A 23,642-nucleotide genomic window follows, 5' to 3' on the forward strand; every position below is an offset into this window, starting at 1 on the left:
AGCTTCTCTGGGCAACCTGTGCCAAGGCCTCACCACCCTCATAGTGAGCTCTCACCTTGGCTTCTGTTTCCCCTAAAGTCTCTACTCTCAAGTTCAATTACATCACTGGAGGGAAGATATTTCCCTGCCACCTGTACGACTAAAGCATAATTATACTGAACGAATATGGTCACTGGTGTTTTAAGTCAGTGTACCATAGCAGAAAGTAGATTCTCAGGAGAGACTGTTTAATCTGGTTCTCCTGGAGAAGGTGATCTTTGCCTTTGTTTCCTGAAGAGGTTGTGCCCTAGCCACATTGGTCTCTGATGAGACTTCCCCACCCTCCTTGGAGAGACAGTTTCTGCCTTTGTATCTTAAAATACTTTAGGGGCCTGATTGTTAAGAAGCGCCCATTTCTTTTTGTCGTGTCCTGTGTGAAGGTATTACCTGTCAAACTGAAATTCGGGAGTCCTTTATTGAGGTTCTGAAATATTTTTTCTATTCTGTTTCTCTCCTTTCAAAGCATTTCGGATTCTTAGCTCATGTTGTATGTACCTGAGTTTTCTTCTTTTGCATTCTCTGCCTCTTCCTGCCAGCTGGGTCTCCATGAACCTCCTTGTTGGACACGCTGTGTCCTGCTGTAGGCCCTTCCAAATCTAGGCAGTAACAGAAATCTCCAGGGCCTGAGACTTGGGACAACTCTTGCTTGTTGCTTGCAGAAACCTTTGGCCACAAGACCTGCCAAACCACTTGCAGCGTGTGTGAGTGAATAGAGGATAACGTAAATACAACCGAGCAAATAGTGTTTGCTCAGTTCCGTGAATTTCAGGCTGCTCCTTGCTGTGCTGAAGGACTCTTGCCTCAATAGGAGGAGGACCATAAGCAAGAGTTGTGGACTTAAAAGCTTGTTAATATTTTATGCTGCTGTTGAGCAGTGGGCAATCTAAGTAACAGGCGAGGACCATGGTTAAATTAATGCTTTCCTCTGGTGGTTTGATCTGTTGCTGAGCAGCATCTGCCCTGCCCTGCCCTGCCCTACCCTTGCTGGGGAATGCCAGCTGGGCTGTGTTGACAGCTCAGTACAGTGCACACAAGCAGCTGGCAGGCATGAGGCAATGTGGGGACTGCTCTGTTGTGAGAAGCCTGCACAAAGAAGACATTGTGCTTTGCCCTGGCCACCTGTTGAATGAGCTTCTCTGCTACTCCCGCTGCTTTCTACAGAAGGCAAGTTTCCATTTTTGAGTGCCATTTACTTAAAAGTGCCTCGTGTGTGTGGAGTAAGTGTGCAGGCTGCAACCAGCTCCAGTCTGTTCTTTGGGATCTGCAGCGCTTTTGGCACCCCAGCAGTGTGCCTCCCTTTTTTAGGGAGCTTTTCTTTCCAATGCAAGCAGTTCCTTTTCCTGGCTGATGTAATTGCCTGCTGCACTGATACCTGCAGCAGAATCATAGAAGAGTGGTTTGGGTTGGAAGTCCAACCTGTCCTGAGGCTGCCTGGGGATGGTTGGTGGCAAGCATCTGTCCTCTGCATCTTGTATGGAAGCTTGCTGGGCCACATCTGCAACACCATCGGGGTGCTGCTCGCCAGCCAGCTCAGCATCCAGGTGTGGGCATGGCTGGGTGGGGAGACCCCCAGCACCCTGCCCAGCCTCTGCGGTGGCCATGGGCCACACATCTGCTGACAGAGGTGCTGCTCTGCTGCCTTGGGATGCTGGGCATGCAGGGGGGAGGATTTTGGCTGCCTGGCTCCAGATGGCATGGCTCTGCCCTGCTGCAGCGTGTACATGAAGGCATCCACCCCACACAGTGACAGCATTGGTGCTGTGGGCAGATCTAGAGTCCTGTTCGGACAGGTCCATCCTAGAGTGATGCCCAGGATGCTGCCAAGGCTCATGGGCTGCTCTGCAGAGCAGAGCTCAGAAAAGGAGTGTGGAGGCTAGCTTGTTATGTCAAGGCATGGGTGAACCATCACAGCATCTCTACATCCCCTCACACATGTGCCAGTCCCGCTTGCAGCCTTGCCTGGAGTCCCCATCCATGGCTGCTCCTGAAAAGGCCGGAGCTAGGGTGAGCTCCAGGCTGTCTCAAGCTTACTCAAAGATCTTTTTACTCTGAACTGTAGCTGATGTGGTCCTGTAAGCGAAGCTGCTGTGAAAGGAGGGGATTTTGCAGGGCTCCTCTTGGTGTTACATTGGCCCTTCTCTCTTTTTTTGTCTGCCTACTAGTCAGTGGAGTTTTATTATTAGAAGAGGGGCAAGACTGATACATTTTCAGAGCTTCTATGCTATTTCCTGGTAGTCTTTCTTACTTTCTCCCATGAGCTTTTCCCACTCAGCCTGCTGCTGTTGGCTGCAGGAAGGTTTCAGTGCAGGTCATTCTGGTGCAATACTGGCCCCAGTTCTGCCCCAGAGGTCCATAAGGCTGGAGCTGTCCTTCACACACAGGACTTGACACTGCATGTCAGAGCTGCTGCCTACAGGCCATCCATCTACTAGAAAATGTGCTTTGCAGAGCCTGTCTGGGGGGAGAGCAATATTTTTTTACTCTATTCCTGAAAATGGAAGCATCACGTGTGAGCAAGTGAAGGGGATGCCAGGATGCACTCACTGACTGCAAATCCCTGAGCTGTGGGGTGCTGTGGCTCTTCTAGCACTGCAGCACTACACAGGAGTCCCTTGCCCATTACCCTGCTGCGGACCACGCTGTGTGGCTGTCAGGGTCAGGTGTGTCCTGATGCCTCAGCTCAAGGACCGGTGGGATGATGATGACTTTCGCACTGGGGTGTCCTGCGGCACGGGGCTGCCACGCGTGCATCCCGCCAGCTCTCTGCACTCACTGCCTCGTCCAAAAATACTTCGTTACTTCTTTGGAGGAGGATGAAATCCTTCCCTCCTGCCGTTAGGGGCCGGCCTTTCCAAGGCAGAGGGAGAGCAGCCCTGGCCGCGCAGGCGGGCGTCCCCAGCGCGACAGAGTGGGGTCCTGTTCCATTTAGGGGTCCCAGCAGAGGTGCAGGTCCCCCCACACGCACCCTGCAGAGTGGCACATGAACGAGCTGTTCCCAGCCAGCCTGGCAAGAACGCGGTCAAGAACACCACATTGGGAGAAGCAGGTCGTGCCCTGGTGAGTGAGGACTGGGTCCAGGGCTGCTCAGTTAAGCAGCTCTCTCCTGGCTGTCCTGAAACACCGGTACTTTAAAGCAAGAAGCAGTTTCTATTCACTGCTTCTTTCATGCTCCTGTGAGCTTCATGCCATCGCCTGGCACCAGGAGGTTTCTCTACCCACCTGTCTGCGAGGAGCAGTGTTGTGCTCTGTCACCCCTGGCATGGTGGCTCTAGTCCAGCTTTTTTCATGGGGTGGTTTTCTTTAATTCTCTTTTTTCTTCCTTCTTTTGCAGCAAAAATATTGGGGGAAATATGACTGGGCTGCTGGGAGAGAGGCAGGGAGCAGCTCCCCAGGGCGCTTCAGAATATGCTCTCTCTGAGCTACATGCCTGGGGTGCCCAAGACATCTTGGGACATGATGAGAGGTCATGGTGAGGACAACAGGAAAAGAAACTGCTCCTGAGTCAGAGGAACTCTGCCCCAGTGTTTTCTCTTGCTGCGGCTGTGGGAAAAGGGTCTGTCCTGTGGGTGGTGTCAGGGCAGCAGGGCCACACTTGCGCGTGGAGTAGGCTTGGGTTGCCTTCCTGGGAATGTCTCACTCAGGTCCCCAGTCCCGTGTCTCTTGGGAGTCAGCAGCTGAGGCAAAGAAACAGAAACATCATGTCCCTGATGGGAAGTTCCCTCAGGCCAGCCAGGCTTTTGCAGCCTGCACACAGCAAAGGGAAGTTGGAAGCCTCTGCAGAGCTCCTGTATTGGCTGGCACTGGTGAACCAGCCTGAGCTTCGTCTGGGGTTTTGCAGGGTTTTAGCAAGGGTTGTCTCTGCTTACTGACTCTCAGAACCAGCTCTGCTTATGGCACTGCAGGGGAATGTTCAGGAACCATTGCTGTGGGAGCCGGGGAAAAGGGATTCTCCCTCTCTTGGCACACTCCATGTCTCACTTGACCACCACCCCATGTGCTCCTGAGCCCTGTCCTCATGTTGCCTGGGCAGGGAGGGAAGCACGTGAGAAAAATGGAACCCAGTGTTGTTCTGCTTTGAGCTTTGCTTGCGTTGTTGTGGAGAAAGGGAGAACCAAACACTTTCTGGTTTCAATTCCCCTTCAATTCAAGAGCCAACTCTCCTTTCCTGTAAGAGGTGGTGCAGGCCCTGTGCCCCGCAGGGAGCAGTGCCTGGGGGCGGTGCTGCCCAGGGCTCCCTTGCACCCAGCTGTTCCACTGCCTGCTCCTTTCTCTTCACAGTGGGACTCTGAAGACCTGACAATGCAGTGGAGCCGGCTCAGCCCTGCTGCCCAGCCTTGCTCTGGGCTGTGCCCAGGCACCTTCAGACAACCTCTGAGACATCCCGAGCATCCACTCCCCTGACCAAGCAAACACAAGGTGGTTCCTCAGGGCTGCCCTGGGAGAGGTGATAAGCTCTGGGGTGCCATCACATGCTGCCATGCCATGTTGTGCCTGGAGCACTGCTGGGTGGAGCAATGACAACTTCCAGCATCTCCTTTCGCCCTTGTTCTGCTGCAAAGGGGCATGGGGGTCCCCTTTTTCCCTTACTGTTGGCTGCACTCCCTGGAATTGGGGCTGTGGCAGAGATGCAGCCTTAAGGCTGAGTTTAAACCCAGCTGTCTCCTCTTGGTTAGGCTCATGTTTTCCCCAGCACTCGGGGTTACAAGCCCTGCCCAGTCATGCATTGCAGGCTCTTGAAGCCTGCTGCTCTGCCCAGCAAGGCAGGAGATAGGGACAGTCCCCACCATGGCTTCCTGCTGGTGGCTGCCATGCTTTCCTGTCATCACCATCATCCCCATCTGCTTAACACTAGCCAGGGACCAGTGAGACAGACACCCATTGGAAAGGTTATAAATGCCTTAAGTGCTGTATGTGGGGGACTGATCCACTGCTCTTGGTCTGCCTGGCAGGTGCCTGCTGCTGTAAAGGATAGTGCTGCCAATTTCTGTGCTGAGAAGGTGGATTTCTTGCCCTGGGATGATTGTGTGCCTCAAAATGTGTGTGGTGCAGAGCAGAGGAAGCTGCAGAAACATAGGAGCCCACGCAAAGGTCAGGAGGGAGCAGCCAGTTTTCACTCACTGTGCTGGATGTGTTCAAGTGCCTTGGGCCACATGTGCAGTGGTGAGGCTGCAGCTGCAGCACGGGGATCCCCAGGACCCCGCAGCCCACACTGATGGATTTGTTGCACATGAAGTGCTGGTTTATCTCAAACTTTGTCTGTATCTGTCAAATCCACATGCTGTGCTGTGCCCTGCTGCCCCAGGCCCGAGATGCTGGGAGATAAGCCCTAGGTGGCCTGGACACTTGGTTGGAGCAAGAGGGTCTAGGATGGGAACCTGGGGACCTGCCTGGATGCTCTCCTGCTCTTCTTTGTTATAGAGCACAGGGGAAGAGAAGAGCTTCCTGCACAGGAGAGCAGTGAGGAGTTCCCTGCAGCTGGAGCTTAGCTCTTTGCCCCAGGATGGATGTGCTACAAGGAGCACATCAGGAAAAGAGCCTTTGGTATTGCCCTGGGCTGATGGTGTCTCCCGCAGTCTTTTCTGAGCTGCTGGTGACTTGTAGCTGTCCTTCCTTCCCAATGGCACACGTCCTGCCCTGGTCTCTGGACTGTGCTCCATATGAATAAACTGGAAGGAAGAAAGAAATGGGAGACCATGGTGTTTTAATGCCATGGTCAAACCGCATCAAACACTGCCATCCCTCCAGGTGAATGGCTCAGCAGTGGAAAATGCACAGCTCCTCAACAGGGTGAGGCTTAGCAGGGTGACAATGGGGTCCTGGGGTGGTCAGACCCTGCCTGGTCTGCCTGCAGCAGCAAAAGGAGCCTTTGCATAACTCCTGCTGATAAGAAGTGCCTGCTTTCTTGTTTCCAAGGGTCTGAGTGAATTGCTGAGTGGCGAGGCTCAGAAATCCAGACGCCAGACAATGCAAAAGCTGGAAATATAAAGGAAAGGAAATTCTTCTGCTGTATTGCCTTTCCTATAGCGATAAGATAACCCAAAGTGAAACAAAAGTCCCTGCTGCAGACGGTGGGGTGGGCACCTCAGCTGCTTTCTAAAGCACAGGAGGATGTTGGCAAGAGCTGGGATCTCCCGAGCCAGTGGAGCACAGCCAGCGTGTGTGCCTGTCACACCGTGCACAGCGGCACCAGTGTCTGCAGCTCTCTGCAACAGGTAACCTGGCCTACTCCATCCCACGTGTCCTTCATTCGCACACTGATGGGAGAAATCTTTACATGTTCTGAAAGAGCTGAGAAAAGCAAGGCTGCGACATTAGCTAATGATACATAATAATTGGGTGTATGAACATCCCAAAGCTGGTGGCAGAATGGGTTGAAAAGTTCTAGCACTGCTGAGTGGCTGGGGGACAGAGTGACAGGTTATATTACATGTCAGAGTGGCGGGGACAGGGACAGAGAGTGTGTCCATGTGGGCAGGGCTGGGAGCAGAATTAGCTCCTGCCGTAGAGGAGCACAGCACTGTATGGGAGCTGCTTGGGCAAGGTCTGCAAGTGAATCTGTGCAATGCCTGCGTGAGTACAGAGCCGGGCATCCCCCAAAGCACCTGGAGCTACATAGGCCACAATAAGAGGAGCAAGTGACACAGATGGTATCTGAATAAGGATGGAGGTGAGCCTCTGAAAAGGTGTCCTGTCCTGAAGAGGGAATGTAATGGGGTGGGTACCATCAGGGCAGCAGAGGAAAGGATGAGTGCTTCTGCTGCATCTCAGAGCACAAGCATAGGGAGCTCTGAAATGAAGTTGGCCAGAGACAAATTAAGATTACAGCCTGCAGGCTCAGAGCAGGCCCAAATTAACTGTGGAAATCATTGTGGGCTATTTTGGGCAGCGAGGCTGGGATGAATGATGAGGGGAGTTCAGGGAGGCAGGCCAGGGCTGCCCCTCTGGCTCAGGAAGCCCTTGGGCTGTGGCTGCTGGTAGCGGCAGCGCTGGCTGCAGAAATGTCACCCTGTGCTGCCCTCCTCGGAGGTGAGCCTCTGCTGTGTCCCAGGGGCTGCTTTGGGGTCCTGTCATTAACAGCCAAACTTCAGACAACAGCAGGACAGGTGCTCCCTTCTGGTGTGGGGTCCCAGGATGGGAGCTGTGAAGGGGTGTGATGGTGTTAGTTCAGGCTGAGAGAAGGGATGTTGCAGGCTGCAGGGATCAAGTGAAAGGAGAAGCTGTGCAGAGGGGTTCTGGGGCTTTGGCATATCACACATTACTGTGGTTTGCAGCTCTCCTAGCTGCATTTGCTCTTTGTTCTGGGGTGCAGTGAGGGGAGATCAGAGGTCTCAGCCCTTTTTAGATCTTGTATTCAGTCCACCTGGGTTTTTTCCCCTTTGTTTTCACGCTGATGGCTCTGGAAAGGGGAGGGCTGAGCTGCAGGCATAGGGAGAAGTGCAGGAATCAGGATAGCAGCAGCTTTGGTTGGATTGTTGTGACACTTGCAGTGCCTCCCTTTATGCTCTCTTGGGAAGCAGGACCTGGCAGCAGAGCAAAACAGGGCACAAAGCACCATAGCACTGGCCAGGTCTTGCACATCTGTGCAGCGTGGTTTGCTGTAACCTCTCTGCAACCCCCTGTAGCCCTCACTGCCTGCTTCTGCTGGGCTATTTGGGGAGCTACCTCTAGTACCAGCACCTCTGATGGAGATCACCCACCAGCAACCACAGCCATGTTGGGGGCATGAAGAGCTCTTCCCAGTGCAGAGCGCGCTGGAGCATTCTCAGCACTGCTGCCAGGCCAGGCCTGCTGCAGCCACACATTGCACAAGCAGTCACACGATGAGGGTGGCTGCATGCACCCAGCATGGTCCCTGTGCTGTTACTTGGTGAACCAAGTGGGCCAGGCAGGCTTCCCCCATGGGACATCATTGCGGGCTTGTGCTGGCTGTCCCAAAGCCATTACGGTTGCCTTTTGGATCTTCTCCTGCCCTGTGGCTTGCAGCAAAGGTGAGCCAAGTACCTGCTGCTCCCTGCTCTGCCAGAGGACATGGTTTGTGTTTGATCTGGACTCACTCAGGAGGTTCTTTTGGCCCTCCAAGCCCTGAGGGTCCCCAAGTGGTCTTGCAGCAGCCAAGAGTGAAGAGACGGCAGGACTGACCTGCTCTCCTCCCTGCAGGGATGCTCTGCAGGCGGAAAGGGGCTTGTGGGCTGCTTTTGGGCTTCCCAGTGAGATGACATAAGCTCTTCAGGCAATGATGCTCTTTGCCCCAGGACTGGGAACAATGCATCTCCTGTTGCAACCAGCTGAGTGTCCCGGGGGAGGATGGCCACTGGCTACGCTGGGTCTCCCGTGCCACAACAGCATGAAGCTGAGCAGCTTTGAAGTACTCTCTCCTCTGCTGTTGGACAGGATCTGAGCAGCCATTGTGCAAAGCCAAACAAACCCTTCCTATTGTGTCAGAGGCTCTGAGGGTGGCTCTGCTTCCAGCTGCAGGGCTGAAGAGCCCTGCCAGAGCCTGCTGATAACCATCTCCCCTTGCAAAAGAGTTCAAGTCCCTGCTCCCGGCGGGTGATGTCACCTTATCAGCACTTGAAGGCTCCTGATAAGGGGATCAATCTAACTTCAGCTGCATCCCCACCTGCAAACACAATGTAGGGGCACAGCCACAGTGAGTATGGCCAGGGTCCATGTGCTCTTTCAACTTGGGGAGGGTCGTGGCTGCCGGATCCTGCCCAGCACAGCGCCGGGGCCGGGAACAATAGTGGCCAGGGCAGTGCTGCAGCCAGGGTGGGCGATTACCGAAAATCATGCGCTTACCCCGGCTGCAAAAGAGGCAATTCGTCAAAGTCCCATTTTCCTTTCCCTGATAAGATAGGGCTCCTGGAGTACAATAATGCTTTTCTGAGACACAATTGTGGCTCTTCGACCTGCCACACACGCAGGGGAGGCTAATTTTGGCCTTGCTGGCTGGCAGGAGGTGAGAGGGTGCTTCTGTCTGTGCCAAGGGGCAGAGCAGCTCTCTGAGCCTAGAGGACCAGGACAGCCCAGGGATAGCAAGGTCATGCTGTCTCCCATGGGCTGGCACACTCCCTGTCAGTGGTGCTGGAAGGTGCCACATGGCTGTGGAAGGAGCTGTTGCCACTGGCTTTGTGATATGGAGCCAATACAACACAGTGCAATGCTGCAGTCCTGCCAGCACCTGGAGACACGGCCTGAGGTTGGGGCAGCCAGCATGGCCAGTGGTCCCCCTTACCCTTGCTGGCACCCAGCTTATGTAGCTGCACCCTCACACCCTCTTCCGTCCCATGCTTTGAACATTACCCTGTTCTGAAGGCAGCACCATGATGCAAGGACAGTGTTCATGTGCTGGCCAAGGAAAGCTGCCTGTTCTCAGCTGTCCGCACTGTGGCTTGCTGGCCAAGCACAGGCAGGAAGGTGATCTCAGCTGCCTGCTTCAAGCCAGCCTCTTTGGAGGCAGCTCCAGTGCCACCACACTCTCAAGAAGAAAGCAGTAAACAGCACCACTGACAAAGCCAGAGCTAAAGAAATCCCCAACCTCCCTGGGAAACAGACCTTTTCAGTAAGATATATTATAGTGGTAGGTGCTGGATCTGGCCTTCCTCAGGAGGGCAATGAGCAGCACACCCCTCTGGCAGAGCCCAAGTTTCCATTTTGGCATATTGCTTGGGATGCACTTTCTGCACAGTTTGAAATCTGAGCATAATACTATCTTCATGAACCACATTCACCAGTCTGATAATGTGACCCGACAAAAGGTCAATGGAAAAGTTAATATAATTTATGGGCTGATTTAAGAAAAAAAAATCTAATCATCAGTTTTTCCTTTTTCCTGACCCCCCACCCGCACCCAGCGCCCTGCTGATATTTTCCAGCCTTTCCCAAAACAATAGCCAGGGTGGGAGTGCTCTAAGCGGGCACAGCTTTGGAGGAAGCTTTTCCTGAGGGGCTGGAGCTGCATCTGTCTGCTCGGCTCCCCCTCCCGAGAGTTATGCAGGGGATGCTGTGCTCGGCCTAGCTCACCAGCCTGGCCAGGGACAGGGGTGGCACCATGTCAGGTTTGGGCAGACCTAGTGGTTTCAGTACGTTCGCTGGGTGTCTTCTGCTCCACAGGGTGAGTTGAGGCTTTGGGCTTGAAGAGAGACATTCATCTCTGCTGGTTTTGTAGGTATGGACAGGATGGAAGGAGGGTCCAGCCACGTCCAGCTGCTGGAGCAGTATGACCAGATGTCTTGGATGAAGCCCTCAAGGGCCCCAAGAACATCCTCTCCATAGACGCAGCCCTTTGGGGAGGTCTCCATCAGCACATGCTGTGCTGCCCCACAAGAAAGCTGCGGGAAGCCGCAGTGTGGTGCATAGGCACGTGCACATGGATGCATTCCTTTGCACGTGTGTGTGAGTAGGTGTGATGTGGTGGCATGCAGGCACCCCTCTTCCTTGCACACTTCCTCAGTTTTCGCAGCCACCAAGAGTGTGGTGCTCCTTGCTCAGCCCAGGGCAGGGGCTTGAAAACTGCTTCACCCTGTAGCTGCTCAGCAACCACTTGTCTCCTCATGCCCTAGAGTCCACACTGTCTACAGAGCCCCAAGAGGTGTCTGAAGCAATCAAGCAGCCAGATGGTTGTCCGGGCATGACCTGTCCTGAGGGGGCAGATGTGCTTGCTTTGTTAGGGTGGAGCTGCAAAAGTAGTCATTTCTTATGCTAATACCTTACAGATGCAAAAGAAAGGCTCCCAGAGGGCAAGGAATGGTGGAAAGGATCCAGTAGTTTCTCCCTCAGCATTAGCTGCTGCTTATATGTGGTGGCTTTGGAGTTGGCATCCTGCTGAACTGTGGGAAGGAGAGCATGGGGAAGCCTTCTTCTGGCATGGGCTGGGGAAAGGAAAAACCCACAGCTGCCCATTTCTGTCAGGCTGCAGCACTGCTGAGCTCTGTCATGGTGATACCATGGCAGGGCATGAAAAACCTTGGGTCCTGTCAGCCACAAGTGACCATCCTCCCTGCCCTCTTTGCAGCGCTGTCTGCAAGCCTGGCTTTTGCTGAGGAACAGCTGGAGAGACGTAGGGAGCCTGAGCAGTGTGGCTTGGAAAGCAGGGGACAAAGGAAAAGCAGGTACCTTCTGAAGCCTGTAGTTTCAAAAAAGCAAAATGACCCTTAAGCATGTTCTCACCTCATGTTTTGTAAAGCTGTTTCATGTGCGTTTGTGTGTGGGGCTGGCTGTGGTGGGGGGCTCTCTGGCTGTGCAGCTCTGCCTGCCGCCCATCAGCAAACCCAGCCTCCCCGACTGGGGGAACTGGGCTTCCATGCTGGCGACACTCCACTGCCTCGCCTGGGGAGCTCAGGAAGGCTCGGGCTGCATGGCAGGTAGCCCTGGGTTTCTTCAAGCCTTTCACAAGCAGGAGCATTTGGATGCTGCTGTGCCCAACAGCCCAGCGTACAGGTACCCCCAGCCAATGCCTACAACAGGCATCCCTTGCGCAGAGCTGCCTGCCCCTTGTCACTCTGCAGTCACCAGACTGTGCTGCTTGTATTCCCAAGGCTTTCTGCCCACCCTAGAAACTGCTTTTCAGTGTCTTGTGGGTGAGTTGATTTCCTCTGGCCCTTGCACAAGATGTTTTTTGCCCATCAGCACATTCAATTCCCACTCTGTTCCAGCTGGTGCTGGGCCATGCGGGCAGGGCACGCCAGTCCCAATGGCAGCGACGCCGCCGGTCTGTGGGGTGAACTGGGAGCCACCAGGGCGGCAGAGGGCATTGCAGAAGCATAGCTTCCTAGACTGTAATAAGCTTGTGGACTTTGCCCTTTTAGTTGAAATAATGGAGATGAAAAAGTTACTAATGAGGATGACTGATGGCAGGCCAAATGACCAGACAGCATAACCCGCCTTGCCTCCTTCCCCAAGGCACTGTGCCAAGGAGAGGAGATGCACGCAGGTTCTGGCTTCTGTGCTCTCTGAAAGCCAGCACATCCCAGCCTTGCTCTGGAGTGCACAAAGCAGAAGAAAGGCTTCCCAGCCCTCCACTTTGTTGTAACAGCACCGACTGCCTGTCTGCTGGGCAGTTTCCCGGGAGGTGCTGTGAGAACAAGGTTGCATAAGTCACTTCAGCAGTAACCCTGCTTGCTCTGCCCTGGCCCACGCTGTTAAACTTCTTGTCTCCAGGCATGGCAGGGGTTAGGAGCTGTTCCTTAGCCTGGCAGGACAGGGGTATCTTGGTTTGAGGTCTCTGATGAACCCCTGGAGAAGCTGTGGATGTCAAACACCCCCTGTCCTGCCTGTGTTACAGTCCCTGGTGGTAGGCAGTAAAAGGGAGATTTGTGTTTGACACCCTGATGGGAAGGCATGAGAGCTCAGCCTAGGTTTCAGTGCACTTCAGCTCCTGGCTGCATGTTTGCCTGCTCTGGGACATCTCCCGTCAGAAATGGTCAGGACAGCAATCTGCAGAGACCTTCAGCCTGGCCCAGGATGGCTGCAAGATCTGCTGCTTCCCTGCAACTGATGTTGAAGGACAGAAGGTGAAAAGGGGTGTTGCATATGCTATAAAGATCAAATCAATTTTTGTTTGTTTGTTTTAATAGGGGAACTTTGCCATGATAAATATGTCCCAGAAACTGAGAACCTGAACAGCAATGGCTCAAAGAAATCTTTCTAGTGTTACAAATCTAAATCTCCCCATCACAGCACAGCCCTTGTCAGGCTAAGTGTAATGGAGATCGTGTCCTCGTTTTCTGCCAAGGGTGTCAAAGCAAGACACTAATTCACAGATCTTGAAGAATGTGCCAGTGGTATTTCAGCAGCTCTAACGGTCTGCAGCCTGTGAAGTCTGCACAGTAACTGAAAGGAAATATCTTTGTTTTTATTCACTTGGCTTTATTCCTAATTTACTCTTTGATGCCATCAGCCTGAGATAATACATTTTCAGAGATATGCTTTAAATTAAGGAAATGATTTTGATTAAGTCCTTTAAACATACTTTGAGGGAGAAAAGTATAACAATAGAGGTATTAAAGGCCCTATTTTCAAGCAATTCCAATATGAAATCAAAACATCATGCTGCTAGATGGCAAGGTCCATTAGTGGTGTGTGTGTGTTCTTCAGCTGGAGGGGATATCTCCTTCTCCAGCTAGGAAAGTTGCCAGAGAGCTTGAATCTGTCCTCTGTGCTGGGTGGGCAGTGACAGGCAGGTTCGTTTCACAGCCTGCTTACTTGCAGCCAAATAATAAATGCACAAGCACTTTCCCTTTGCCAGTTGTACTCTGCTAGGTAAAAGTGATGTTTTTTCAAGAATCGTGCATTTGAGGTTTGGCTGCATGTTACTTTTTTTTTTAAATCTCTGTTTAGATAGTTACTTCATTATTTATTTTTTTTTCCCCCAGCTGTCCTGAAGTAATTTATCTGTAAATAGGTTACCTAGTATTGTGTTTATGCTGTCCATTGGTGTGGGTGGAGGGCCTCCCCATTTACTGGAATACTTCCCAGTGAAGTCAATAGATTTGCAGGTACCTGCTGGGCCCCCTTAGCAATTTTTCCCTCTGGTTGGGACAACTGCTACCAAACTCAAACATCCTTCATCGTGCAGCAGCCTTTGCTCTGCTGTTAGCATCACCAGTGCTGACGTGGTGCCAAGGACCTCAGCCCGACGCAGATGTGGCAAGCCCTGCGCAAGCAATCAGGAGATTGGTGTCCTCAGTGGAGACAATCCATCAGTGAGTTTTTGGGTGCGTGATACATGGCAGCATTACGAAATAATACAGTAGAGGCGCGAAAGTGGGTAAAGACACTCAGATCCCACTTTCTGTTAGGTATGATACAGGCTAGACAAAGACTGTCAGTCCTGTTGACTGAAAGACTTCTGCATTATTTAAAATAGAGAGGGTAGGGGGGAAAGGGACAAATGCCATCAAAAAGGATGTGCCAAGGAGCTGCACAGTGATTCAGTTATGGCTTTGTGGCAGCAGAGAGTCAGTACAGGAGAGGGGATGGTAACTTCTGGGAGGGAATAGCCTTCAAAGTGCCTGAGATGTAACCTGGAGACAGGCGTGACCTCCTTTACTGCTTCCCATGGCAGTTGTGGGGCTAGCAAGAGGAATGGGAAAGCACCGTATTATTTATTCCATCTACTATAAAAAGTGACTAAGATCTTGTTCACATAAATGAAGCAATGAATTCCCCTTTCACTCTGACTGTTGCTGAAGGCATGTGACTTATTAGATATGCTGCTGTTGTAATGGAAATAAGTAGGCAGACTATTTTAAACCAAAAAGAACTGCATGTCTGGGGAAAGGGGGGAAAGAGGATTGAGTGGCACAAGAAAAGAGAGGCTTCTTCTGTGACAATCTTGGGCACTTTGTACAATTTGCTCTTTAAGATGTTTTGCAAGCTCTTCTGGCAGAGAAGTGATAATAAATTGTTTAACAACTCAGGCTTGCCAAAGTAGTTTAAGGAGCTTTCAAAAGAGACTTTTAAAGAATTGTGGCTTTCAACTGCATATGAATCATCTTCTTGAAGAGTGAAACTGTAATTGCAAATTGTTAACCACCATTTCATGGATCATCATATACCTGTCTGTGTATTCATGAGCTCTGGCACTTGGTTCAAGAGTTAGATGTTCCCGTGCAGATCCCATAGGATCCCATGCCTGTGCCTGAGAGCCCAGCACAGCATTGCCGCTGCCAACCTACTGAACTTGAAAATCTCAGCTGGCAGAACCTGCAAGCAACTGAGGTCAGGGAAAATAAATAAGGGTAGGAGGAGGAATGTCATGTCCACCCACAGCCAATTCCTTCCCCTCTGTGACTCAGGGAAGGCATGGACCCTTATCCACTCTCAGCTCCTTTTCTTATGAGGCTCTTTTTATTTGGCAAAGGATGTTTGGGGATTAGAGAGAGCGGGTCAGGGGGACTTCATCCTCTAAGCATAGCAGGGATCCTTTGCCTTCCTTGCCAGGAAAGTCAAACAAACAGGGCCAGAAATGTCCCACAGGAGGCCCCACAGCTGTCCCTGGGGAGGGCTTGGTGGCACAGGGGTAGCAGAGGTGTGCTTGCAGCATCAGGGATCAAATGTGGCCAGCTAGGTGGCTGTACACTGTGGAGGTGGGCCCATAACCTCCTCTGAGCTAAGGCATGTATTTATACAGCTCTATCAGAAAAGGCAGGGTGGAACACGCTAATATATACACATTAAAGAGACTGAATAAATAAACAGTAGGTTTTGATTTATTTTCTCTGCTACTTGGATATCCTAGTTTTGGCTCAAGATAGATTTTGTACACAAATGCGATCTCTAGATAGGTTCTTGTCCTGGCTGATTCAGAAATCATGTGCAAAGGAGAAAAACTTTGCAAATATTCTTAAAGCAAAATAATATTTATGCTGTTTACTGCTGAAGCATATAAAATCCTTGACCCCCATTAGCTAGGTAATATGCAACAGGTAACAAAACTGGTCTCTGCCCTGAAGGATTTACAGTTCAAGATGAGAAATAACAGTGGATACAGTCAGAGAGAAAAAGCGCATAAAATGTGATTAGCCAACCTGAGGCTCACTAAATGCCATGCACCTAACAAGCATCGTTCAGCACATATGTGCGTTGCCTGGCAGAATGCAGGGTTTGGTGGGGCAAAGCTGGACATGGAAAACAGTGTACACTCTTGACACTGGGGAAAAGGTGATGGGAGGGAGCAACTGAGAAATGTCACGCATGAAAAATGTTCTAGTCACAGGAAGTTGTAAATGAGCTAGTAAGTTTTATTGTGGGACCTATACCCAGTTCAGGTGGAATGTATGTAACTATGAAATCAAAATAGTCATGGGAAGCTTATTAAGAAAGGCTGCAGGACTTGCTTCTCCTCCTGTCCTCAAGGTCTGAGCTGCTTGCCTGCTCCCACATTACTGAGCAAAGTGAGGAATTACACTGGCTGTGAATGGTGGTAACATTTCCAGGAGTAGTGACAGTGCTGGAATGTGTGCTCTGGCTCACTTCCTCCTGTTAACCAGTTCACTAAGGTGAACTGAACACTAAAACCCTGTTGTTTCTCTTCTAATTTATTTTTTTCTTGTTTCTACCGGGTTCAACTACTCGATGCTTTAGAAGCACCGAGCACAATGATTTCTAGGTATATATCTAGCAATAACTCGTGATGCCCCCTGACACATCCCATCTCTAGAGACAGCACAGCCAGTGATGCTGCAGGAGAGCGGAGGTTGCCAGGCACTTCCAGCAGTACAAACCAGAGTGACACCGAGACAGCTGGAAAGCTGCTGAGAAACAGCTTAATGAGGCGGGTGGAAAGAATGTGCCAACCACAAAATTAATCTCTGGATTAATAAAAGTCTGCATGGTTTGAGGTTTGTGAAGCAATAAACTAGTTCAGATTTGCCAGTAACTGAAAAAGAAAAGCAATTAGGTGTGTCCTGTTGTTGGCTGCTTGCATCCCTGTGACAAGCACTACAGCTACTCAAACTTCAGTGACAAGCATTGTGGCTACTCAAACTCTGGCAACAGGCATTGTGGCTACTTTAATCCCTGAGACAAGCATTGTAGCTGCTCAAACCCCAGCGGCAAGCACTACAAACGCTCAGATCCTGGTGAGAGGTGATGCTACTGAACTAGAGGACTAACCCATGTTGGTATCAGTCGCCCCTATGCGTGAGAAGAAATGCACATGAAGGACATGTCATTTAGTGAAGGAGGACAAAGCAAGGTCATTGCTAGAACAGGAGGAGGAGGCAGAACAAGAAGTAACCTCTCAATCCCTATCCCCGAGTGAGCTGCAAGATATGCAAAACAATTTCAGCTGTCATCCAGGTGAGGACATTATCACCTGGCTGCTCTGATGCTGGGAGAATGGGGCTAGTAGTTTAGAATTAGAGGCTAGGGAAGCCAAGCAGCTAGGATCACTTGCTAGGGAAGAGGGCATTGACAAGGAAGTTGGAAGAGGGATAGAAGTCCTCAGCCTCTGGAAGTGACTCCTTTCAAGCATGAAGGAAAGGTATCTTTTCAAGGAAGATGTTATACGTCACTCAGGCAAGTGGACTGCGTGGGTGAGAAAGGTACTCAGGGCAGGGCTGGCACTGCCCAATTAAAATGTTTATGTACTGTAGAAGGGGAAAAAGATCCCGTAGCGCACATAAAGAATATGCTAGGGAGAACAATCTGGGTTGTTCCTGCCTCAGGAAAATGCAAACTCCTTTATGAGATTGTTTCTGTTGAAGGACCTGGGTGCACTTGGTGGGTAATGCAGGAGGCTGGGAAAATCTGATGTGTACCTCAAGGGGATTTGATTTTGGGTGACAATAGCCAATGAATTAAACTGTTTGATGTTAATAGCTATGTAACACTGTATATTATCGCTTCTACAGCAAGTATATGCCCATCACCTCACTAGGTGCCTCATGGTGCCCGTCTCCACCACTCCGCAATTGAGGATCTGAACCCAACTCCCTTTTGATCACCACATTAATGAGGAATGAACTTTGATGAAACCAAGCAAGCACAGTGGTGATGGAATTGGAACTGGCTTCAGCATGCAACAATAGAACACCACACACCATCTTTCCTGCCTTGAAAGACTGTTATGACAGATGGAGCCCAAAGTCATGGAGCGAGTGAGCTCAGTGGACTTTTGTAGGGATGATCCACAGACTAAGAGAATGACATCTGTGTATATGTATCACAAGACAGGAAAAGTGATGGTGTATTGGAAAGTGTGAGACCTGGCATGATGTAAAGGGTATGGAATAAGGGGTGGCTACTGTCTTGGCTTCAGCTGGGATACAGTTAATTTTTTTTCTTAGTAGTTGGTACAGGGCTGTGTTTGTATTTAGTATGAGAATAACACACCAATGTTTTAGTTGTTGCTAGGTACTGCTTACTCTTACACAAGGGCTCTTCAGTTCCCCATCCTCTGCCAGTGAGGAGGGGCACAAGAAGCCAGGAGGCAGCATAGCCAGGACAGGTGACCCAAACTAGCCAAAGGGTTATTCCATACCACAGCATGTCATGCCCAGTATATAAGCTGGGGAGAGTTGGCCATGAGCCACCAATCTCTGCTCAGGTGTGGGATGGGCATTGGTCAGTGGGTGGTGAGCAATTTTATTGTGCATTGCTTGTGTTTCTTGGGTTTTATTCCTCTCTCTCTTTTCCTTTTTATTATTATTATTATATTTTACTTTATTTCAATTATTAAACTGTTCTTGTCTCTGATAAGATAGATAAAAACCTGTGGGTTTTACTTTTTTCTGATTCTCCTCCCCATCTCACCAAGGCAGGGAGGAGTGAGCGGGCACCTGCGTGGTACTTAGTTGATGGCTGGGTTAAGCCATGTCAAGGTGATAAGGGAAACCTTCTAATGGGGATAAAGACAATACATTGGAATATGTTTTACATATGTATGCAATGGTTTGAAAAATGTGATGAGAAATTAATCTTTAATTGAAAATGACTAAAGGAATTTTGATGAAGGACAAAGAAATCTATGTTTTAAATCTTTTTCCTAATAAAGAATAGCAGTATAAAAGCATCTGTTTAATAGCACTAATAACTTAATAACGTTTTTCCTTTCAGTTACATGGTAGGCTCTTTTTATCAGCCAACACTTAGTCCGAAAAAAAAAAATATTTTTGGCTTCTCATCACAGTCATGTTCCTAGGTTTGTATGGGTGTCTGCTACTTCTGCTTATGTGTTTTGCCTCTGTTTCTCTGTTTTTCTCTTTCCACCAATATCCAGGAGGAATGGTACCCATTTCAATCTCCCTGCCTTGGTATGACTCTAGTGGGGACGCTGCTGCCAAGTTTGCAAGGCTAAAAGCAGTTACAAGCAAAAGTAAGCCTGAGGAAATACTTCAGCATGATCCAAATGGAAATCGGGGGAGTTCTTCACAAATGTGTTATTAGATGACTCAAATGCTGACAATTTCAATGTCATCAAAGGAGGCTTTTCTGGTTCTAAGATGAAACAAAACATCCTGCTCAAAAGGGAAGGCATAGGCAACAATAAAGACTATGTAAGTGGAAATCTGGAAGCTGATATCAATGGATAGATCAACAGTTTGCAAATAGGGGTAATGAATTAGGGAAATTCAGTGAAGATACATATGGCCAAGCAACATTCCCTTGAGATACAAAGAAAATCCTAACAGTGATTTAGGTTGGATGTTAGACAAACCCAATAATAATTCAGTGAAAAAAAAAACCAAATTGAAATTATTAGTGAATTTTCCTGTTCTTCATTTGGCAAATGGACAGAACGATGTCCCCATATTTAATTTTTGACTTGCATGTATAACCAGAGTGGATGACAACCACCAGTTAATACCCATCTTTAAAACTTGCATACAAAAGTATTTTAAAAATTGCCTCAGAAGAACACCAAACCCTTAGTACTCATTTCTTAGCAAATATTGCATCACTGAGTTTCCAGAGAGTCAGGGGAAGTAACTGCTGCATCATTATACAAAAACCAGTAACTGATGTAGCACAGATAAGTACGAACTGAATCTTGGCTTAGGCTGATGCCAGCCTTGGGCAGAAGCGATAAAGAGGCTGATGAAATGTGCCGTCAACACAAACTGTGACAGTACAAGAGTTAACACGTTAACAGAAAATAGATAGTTTTAATTATATTTTTATTTTTGAGAGAGAGGAAGGTCTCCATTCTGGTTTGGGTCAGTATTATGCCTAATCTGTGGGTGGATGCCAAAAGGGGCAGTTTTGTTTCTCCTTTTCCTCTCATTCCCTTAAATAGTGGTCACATGCATGCCCTGTGAATCAGTTCAACTCACTAGGCCAACAGAAAACTGTGGCTTTTCTTTTCGTTTTATTCCTGGCAGTTTCCTGCTGGATCCCTGTGCTGGGCTGACTCACCCAGAGCTGTGGGGTCACAGGAGTTTGTGCGGGAAGCCGAGAGCATGGCTGCTCTGCCAGACAGATGTAGTCCCTGTTCAGTTGCTGCTGGGATTGCATGCAGCAATTGGGATTGAGATGTGACAGTCAAAGGCTCCCTTAATCTGCAATGGTGGAGAGCTATTGTGAAAAAAAATAGTGCTATGTGAAAATAAATATTGACCCTATCGTGGTTTACTGATTCCCTAAATGGTTTACAATGCTTTTCAAACTCTTTTAACTGATGCATCTGGAAACTTAAACTGTGTCCTGGTTTCATCTGTGTGGTACAGAGTTGCCAGCTGGGTTTGAACCAGGATACCTGTCATCCACCTGAAGGTATGTTTAGTGAAGTCAGTCACACACTTCTCGCCCTCACAGTATTGATCATCTTTATAAGTTACCTAGAAGTAGTAAAAATAACTTCTGATGGTGTCTGGAAAGATGCCCAAGTCAGTGGGACAGTAACGGAGAGGCCGTCCGGCACGCTGCCCCAGCTGGATTTCTTGGCTGGGCATTTCTGAGCATGTTCTATAAAATTAGACGCCAGTTTCTGAGAGGCACCGAGAGCTGTGCGCACCCAGCTCCCAGCTGAGCACACCACGGGGAGCACTGACAAGGGAGAGGAGGCAAACAACAGGCAGCTGAGCGCTAGGCACGTTCCTCGGACACCATTACATTTCCAGATAAGCGTATCGTTAGCAGATAGCAAAGGCAGCTGACGGAAGCAGAGATGGGTTATCAAAAGCAGGTGTACATTGGACAGAAGAGATGTGGAAAGACCTCTTGGCACTCCTGTTGGGCTGCGGGGAAGAGAAGCTGAGTGACCCACTGGCTTTGTCAAACTGGAGGGGTGGGTTGTGTCCCACCCCTGGCATGGGGTCTGTGAGGGAGCCCCTCGGTGGGTGGTGCCTCTGCTGTGGTGTGCCAGGGGTCCCTCAGAAAACGCTCCTCTCTTACAGGGAGGTTTCCACGAGCTGACCCCCACCCTCTCACCACTGTGTAACATACATGGCGCTCATGTACGTAGTGGCTTGCTCCTCTGGGCCCTGCGGTTGACTGTCAAGCCCGCCATGACATGAACGCCTGTGCTGGACAGGGTCAGCTCCTCCAACTGAGGCTTTGAAGGTCTTGGCCTGGTCCCCCCCGCGGTGCTGCTCGCCACCCCACAGCAGCCGAGGTCTGGGGGTAACTCAGGTGGGTAACTTTAGGAGTCGGCCCCCGACTCCACGGGGCTGTCTGTCCTGTGGCTTTTAGGGGCCGCGTCCAGCCCCGCAGCCAGCACACGGGGAGCCTCTGCTCCCACCCTGGAGCGCAGCCCAGCGCCCCCTTTCATTCCCGGCTGAGAACCCCGGCACTGCCCCACCGATGCGGGTCCCTGGGGAGCCCCAGCCCCACCGGGACCCCCACCCCTGTCCCCAGACCCGACCGCCCCACAGACCCCCCGACCCGCCCCATACGCGGGCACCCACGCGGGCTCCCCCGCTACTCCCCGCCCCCTCCCCACTCGAGGCCCCGCCCAACCCCGGTGTCGCGCGGCACCCCGCGCTTCCGGCGCGTGACAATCGGGGTGGGGGGTGAGCGGGGTGGGGAGCGTGCCGCGGTGACGTCACTTCCGCGCCCCTCCCTGCCCCCGCCCAGCGCGGCCGGCGCGTGGAGCCGGTTGGCGGCGGATCCGGTCGCGCCTCTCGAGGCAGCCGCGGGCGCGCCGCTGGGCGGGCGGGGTGGGGCGGGGGAGAGCCGGTCCCGCTCCGGTCCCGGTCCCGCGCCCGCCCCGCCGGCATGGGGCTCAGCTGAGGGCGCCGCCGGTGAGTGGGGCCGCGGGGCGGCGGGCCCGGCGCGGCCCGGCAGGTGAGGGAGGGTCCGCGGGCCGCGCCGGGCCGGGCATCCGGCGACGCCCTCAGCTCCCGCCGCCTCGTGCTCGGCGCGGCCGCTCGCCCGCCCGCAGCGCCCTTCAGCCGCGCCGGGCTCTCCTCCGTGCGCGGCGGCCCCCGCGGGGCGGGGCGGCCCGGCCCGGTCGCAGAGGTCGTGTCGGGGCCGTTGCCGTGGTCAGCTCGGAGCGGGTCCCGCGGCCGGGGCAGCCCCCGCCGCTCGGGAGAGGGCGGGCGTGTGGCTGCGAGCGTGTGGCGGCTGCCCGGGGTCTCCCGGCCGCCGGTGTCCGGACACGTGCGGCGCTTCCCGCAGCCCAGTGGTTCCCCCTCCCGCTGCTCGGCTTCCCGCCAGCAGCGCCGGTCTGCGCCGGGCTCACGGCGGCACCGTCAGCAGCTCGGGCAGCGGAGCGATCGCGCTTCTTCCGTCCGCTCTGCCCGGCTCCCTGTCCCGCCTGCGGGCTCTGGTTGCCACGCATTCGCGCGTAGAGCGTTCGCTGCTCGGGTATACGTTAGTGCCTTTTGTAGTGGCGGGGTCGATGTGAAGCGTTAGTGATCGTGTACCAGAGGAAAACTTTCCCGGTAAAGCACAAGATGAGGGCTCGATGCGGCTCACCCGTTTCTCAGCAGATGAGTCGGTGCGCTGTGCTGCTGTTGGCAGAGGTTATAGAGGGGTTTCTGTCAGCTGAGCTGTGGAGATGGTGATCTCACACTGCAAGGACCTCTGGCAGCCCCTGCATCATCCCAAAGGGGAGGCCTGTTTATGCTTGTTCGGGGGTAAACACTACTAAGTGATTTAAACACTGAGAATTGAAACAGAATTGACAAGGCAGTTTTAAAACTGCAGTGGTACTGGAGATGAAGAAGAATAACTTGACTATCTGCCATATTGGCTTTAAAGCTTGCTGCTGCCGCTGGTGCTCTGGCTTGCCTCCTCCTCGGGAGCTGCATATCCCTGTAGGTGCTGTGGTTGGATGATGCTTTTTTGGAGCCTTTCAAGAAGCTGTTGTCTCCCTCAGCTAAGACAGCATAGCCTCCAGCAGTGGGAGGTTGTTAACTCTAAACTGTTCTTATGTGAGCGCTGGTCGTTGTTTGGCCACACTGACTGACTGCTTCCTCTTCATCTGAGCTTGCTTAGAATTTTGTTCCAGTTTTAGAATTTGTTAACATGTTCCCTTTGCTGTCCACACTCACTAGAACTGTATGATATTTTCTTAGCCAGGGCAATTAAGATTAAGTTTCAATTAGTCTATTAATTCCTCTAACTGTTTTGTTTTTTTTTTAATTGTAGGTGACTCAGCCATTGCATGTATGAGATTTGTCCACACACTGGCTCTTCAGACAGGTTAGCTGTATTTTTCTGCCATCATTTCCATCATATCTGAAAGAGTCACTACTTTTACCTTTTATTAAAGAAAAGCTGACTTGTATACAGCACTGTTATTTCCTGTAGAGTCCTGATTTTTTTGAACCTGCGGAGAAACATCTTTTGGAGGGGGCATTATTTAGATATATTCTATGGTATAAGTCAGGCCCTCATAAACTTAGTGTCCAAGTAGCAGTGTCGCAGGTGACAGCAATAGATCTCGACTGCGCTTATACCCAAGAAGCATTTGTGTTGTATGTAGCATGACAGTAGGGGCTACATACTGCTGGGTTTGTAAGCTGCTTTTTTTCATTGCCTAATGAAAAAAACAGTTTTACAAAGTTTAAAGAAGACGTATTGTGTAATTGAACTGTAGAATTGACTTGGACATTTATTAGGACTGACTTAACTCTCCTGACTTCTGAGAAGCTTATTGTTAAGATGGCTTGGTGAAATAAGAATGTGGTGTATTGTGGGTGTAGTCACCTGTG

The 23,642-nt window shown here is 51.1% G+C and overlaps 1 protein-coding gene across 3 annotated transcripts in view; it reads left to right on the plus strand.

The window, feature by feature from the left end:
- The first annotated feature begins 21,531 nt into the window (after positions 1 to 21,531).
- The window catches only part of ATP13A3 (ATPase 13A3), a 60,370-nt gene continuing 58,259 nt past the window's right edge, over positions 21,532 to 23,642 (plus strand). For 2 of the 3 annotated variants that reach the window (XM_030496400.2, XM_030496403.2), the window contains exons 1-2: positions 21,532 to 21,725; positions 23,077 to 23,130. In XM_030496400.2, coding sequence (XP_030352260.1) covers positions 23,093 to 23,130 — 38 coding nt within the window. In that variant the 5' untranslated portion in view covers positions 21,532 to 21,725; positions 23,077 to 23,092. Of the gene's footprint in view, positions 21,726 to 22,314; positions 22,835 to 23,076; positions 23,131 to 23,642 lie in introns of those variants that run through there. The other variant, XM_030496401.2, reaches the window with a different exon arrangement.

Source organism: Strigops habroptila, chromosome 8 (genome assembly GCF_004027225.2).
Source record: "Strigops habroptila isolate Jane chromosome 8, bStrHab1.2.pri, whole genome shotgun sequence".
Lineage (NCBI taxonomy): Eukaryota > Metazoa > Chordata > Aves > Psittaciformes > Psittacidae > Strigops > Strigops habroptila.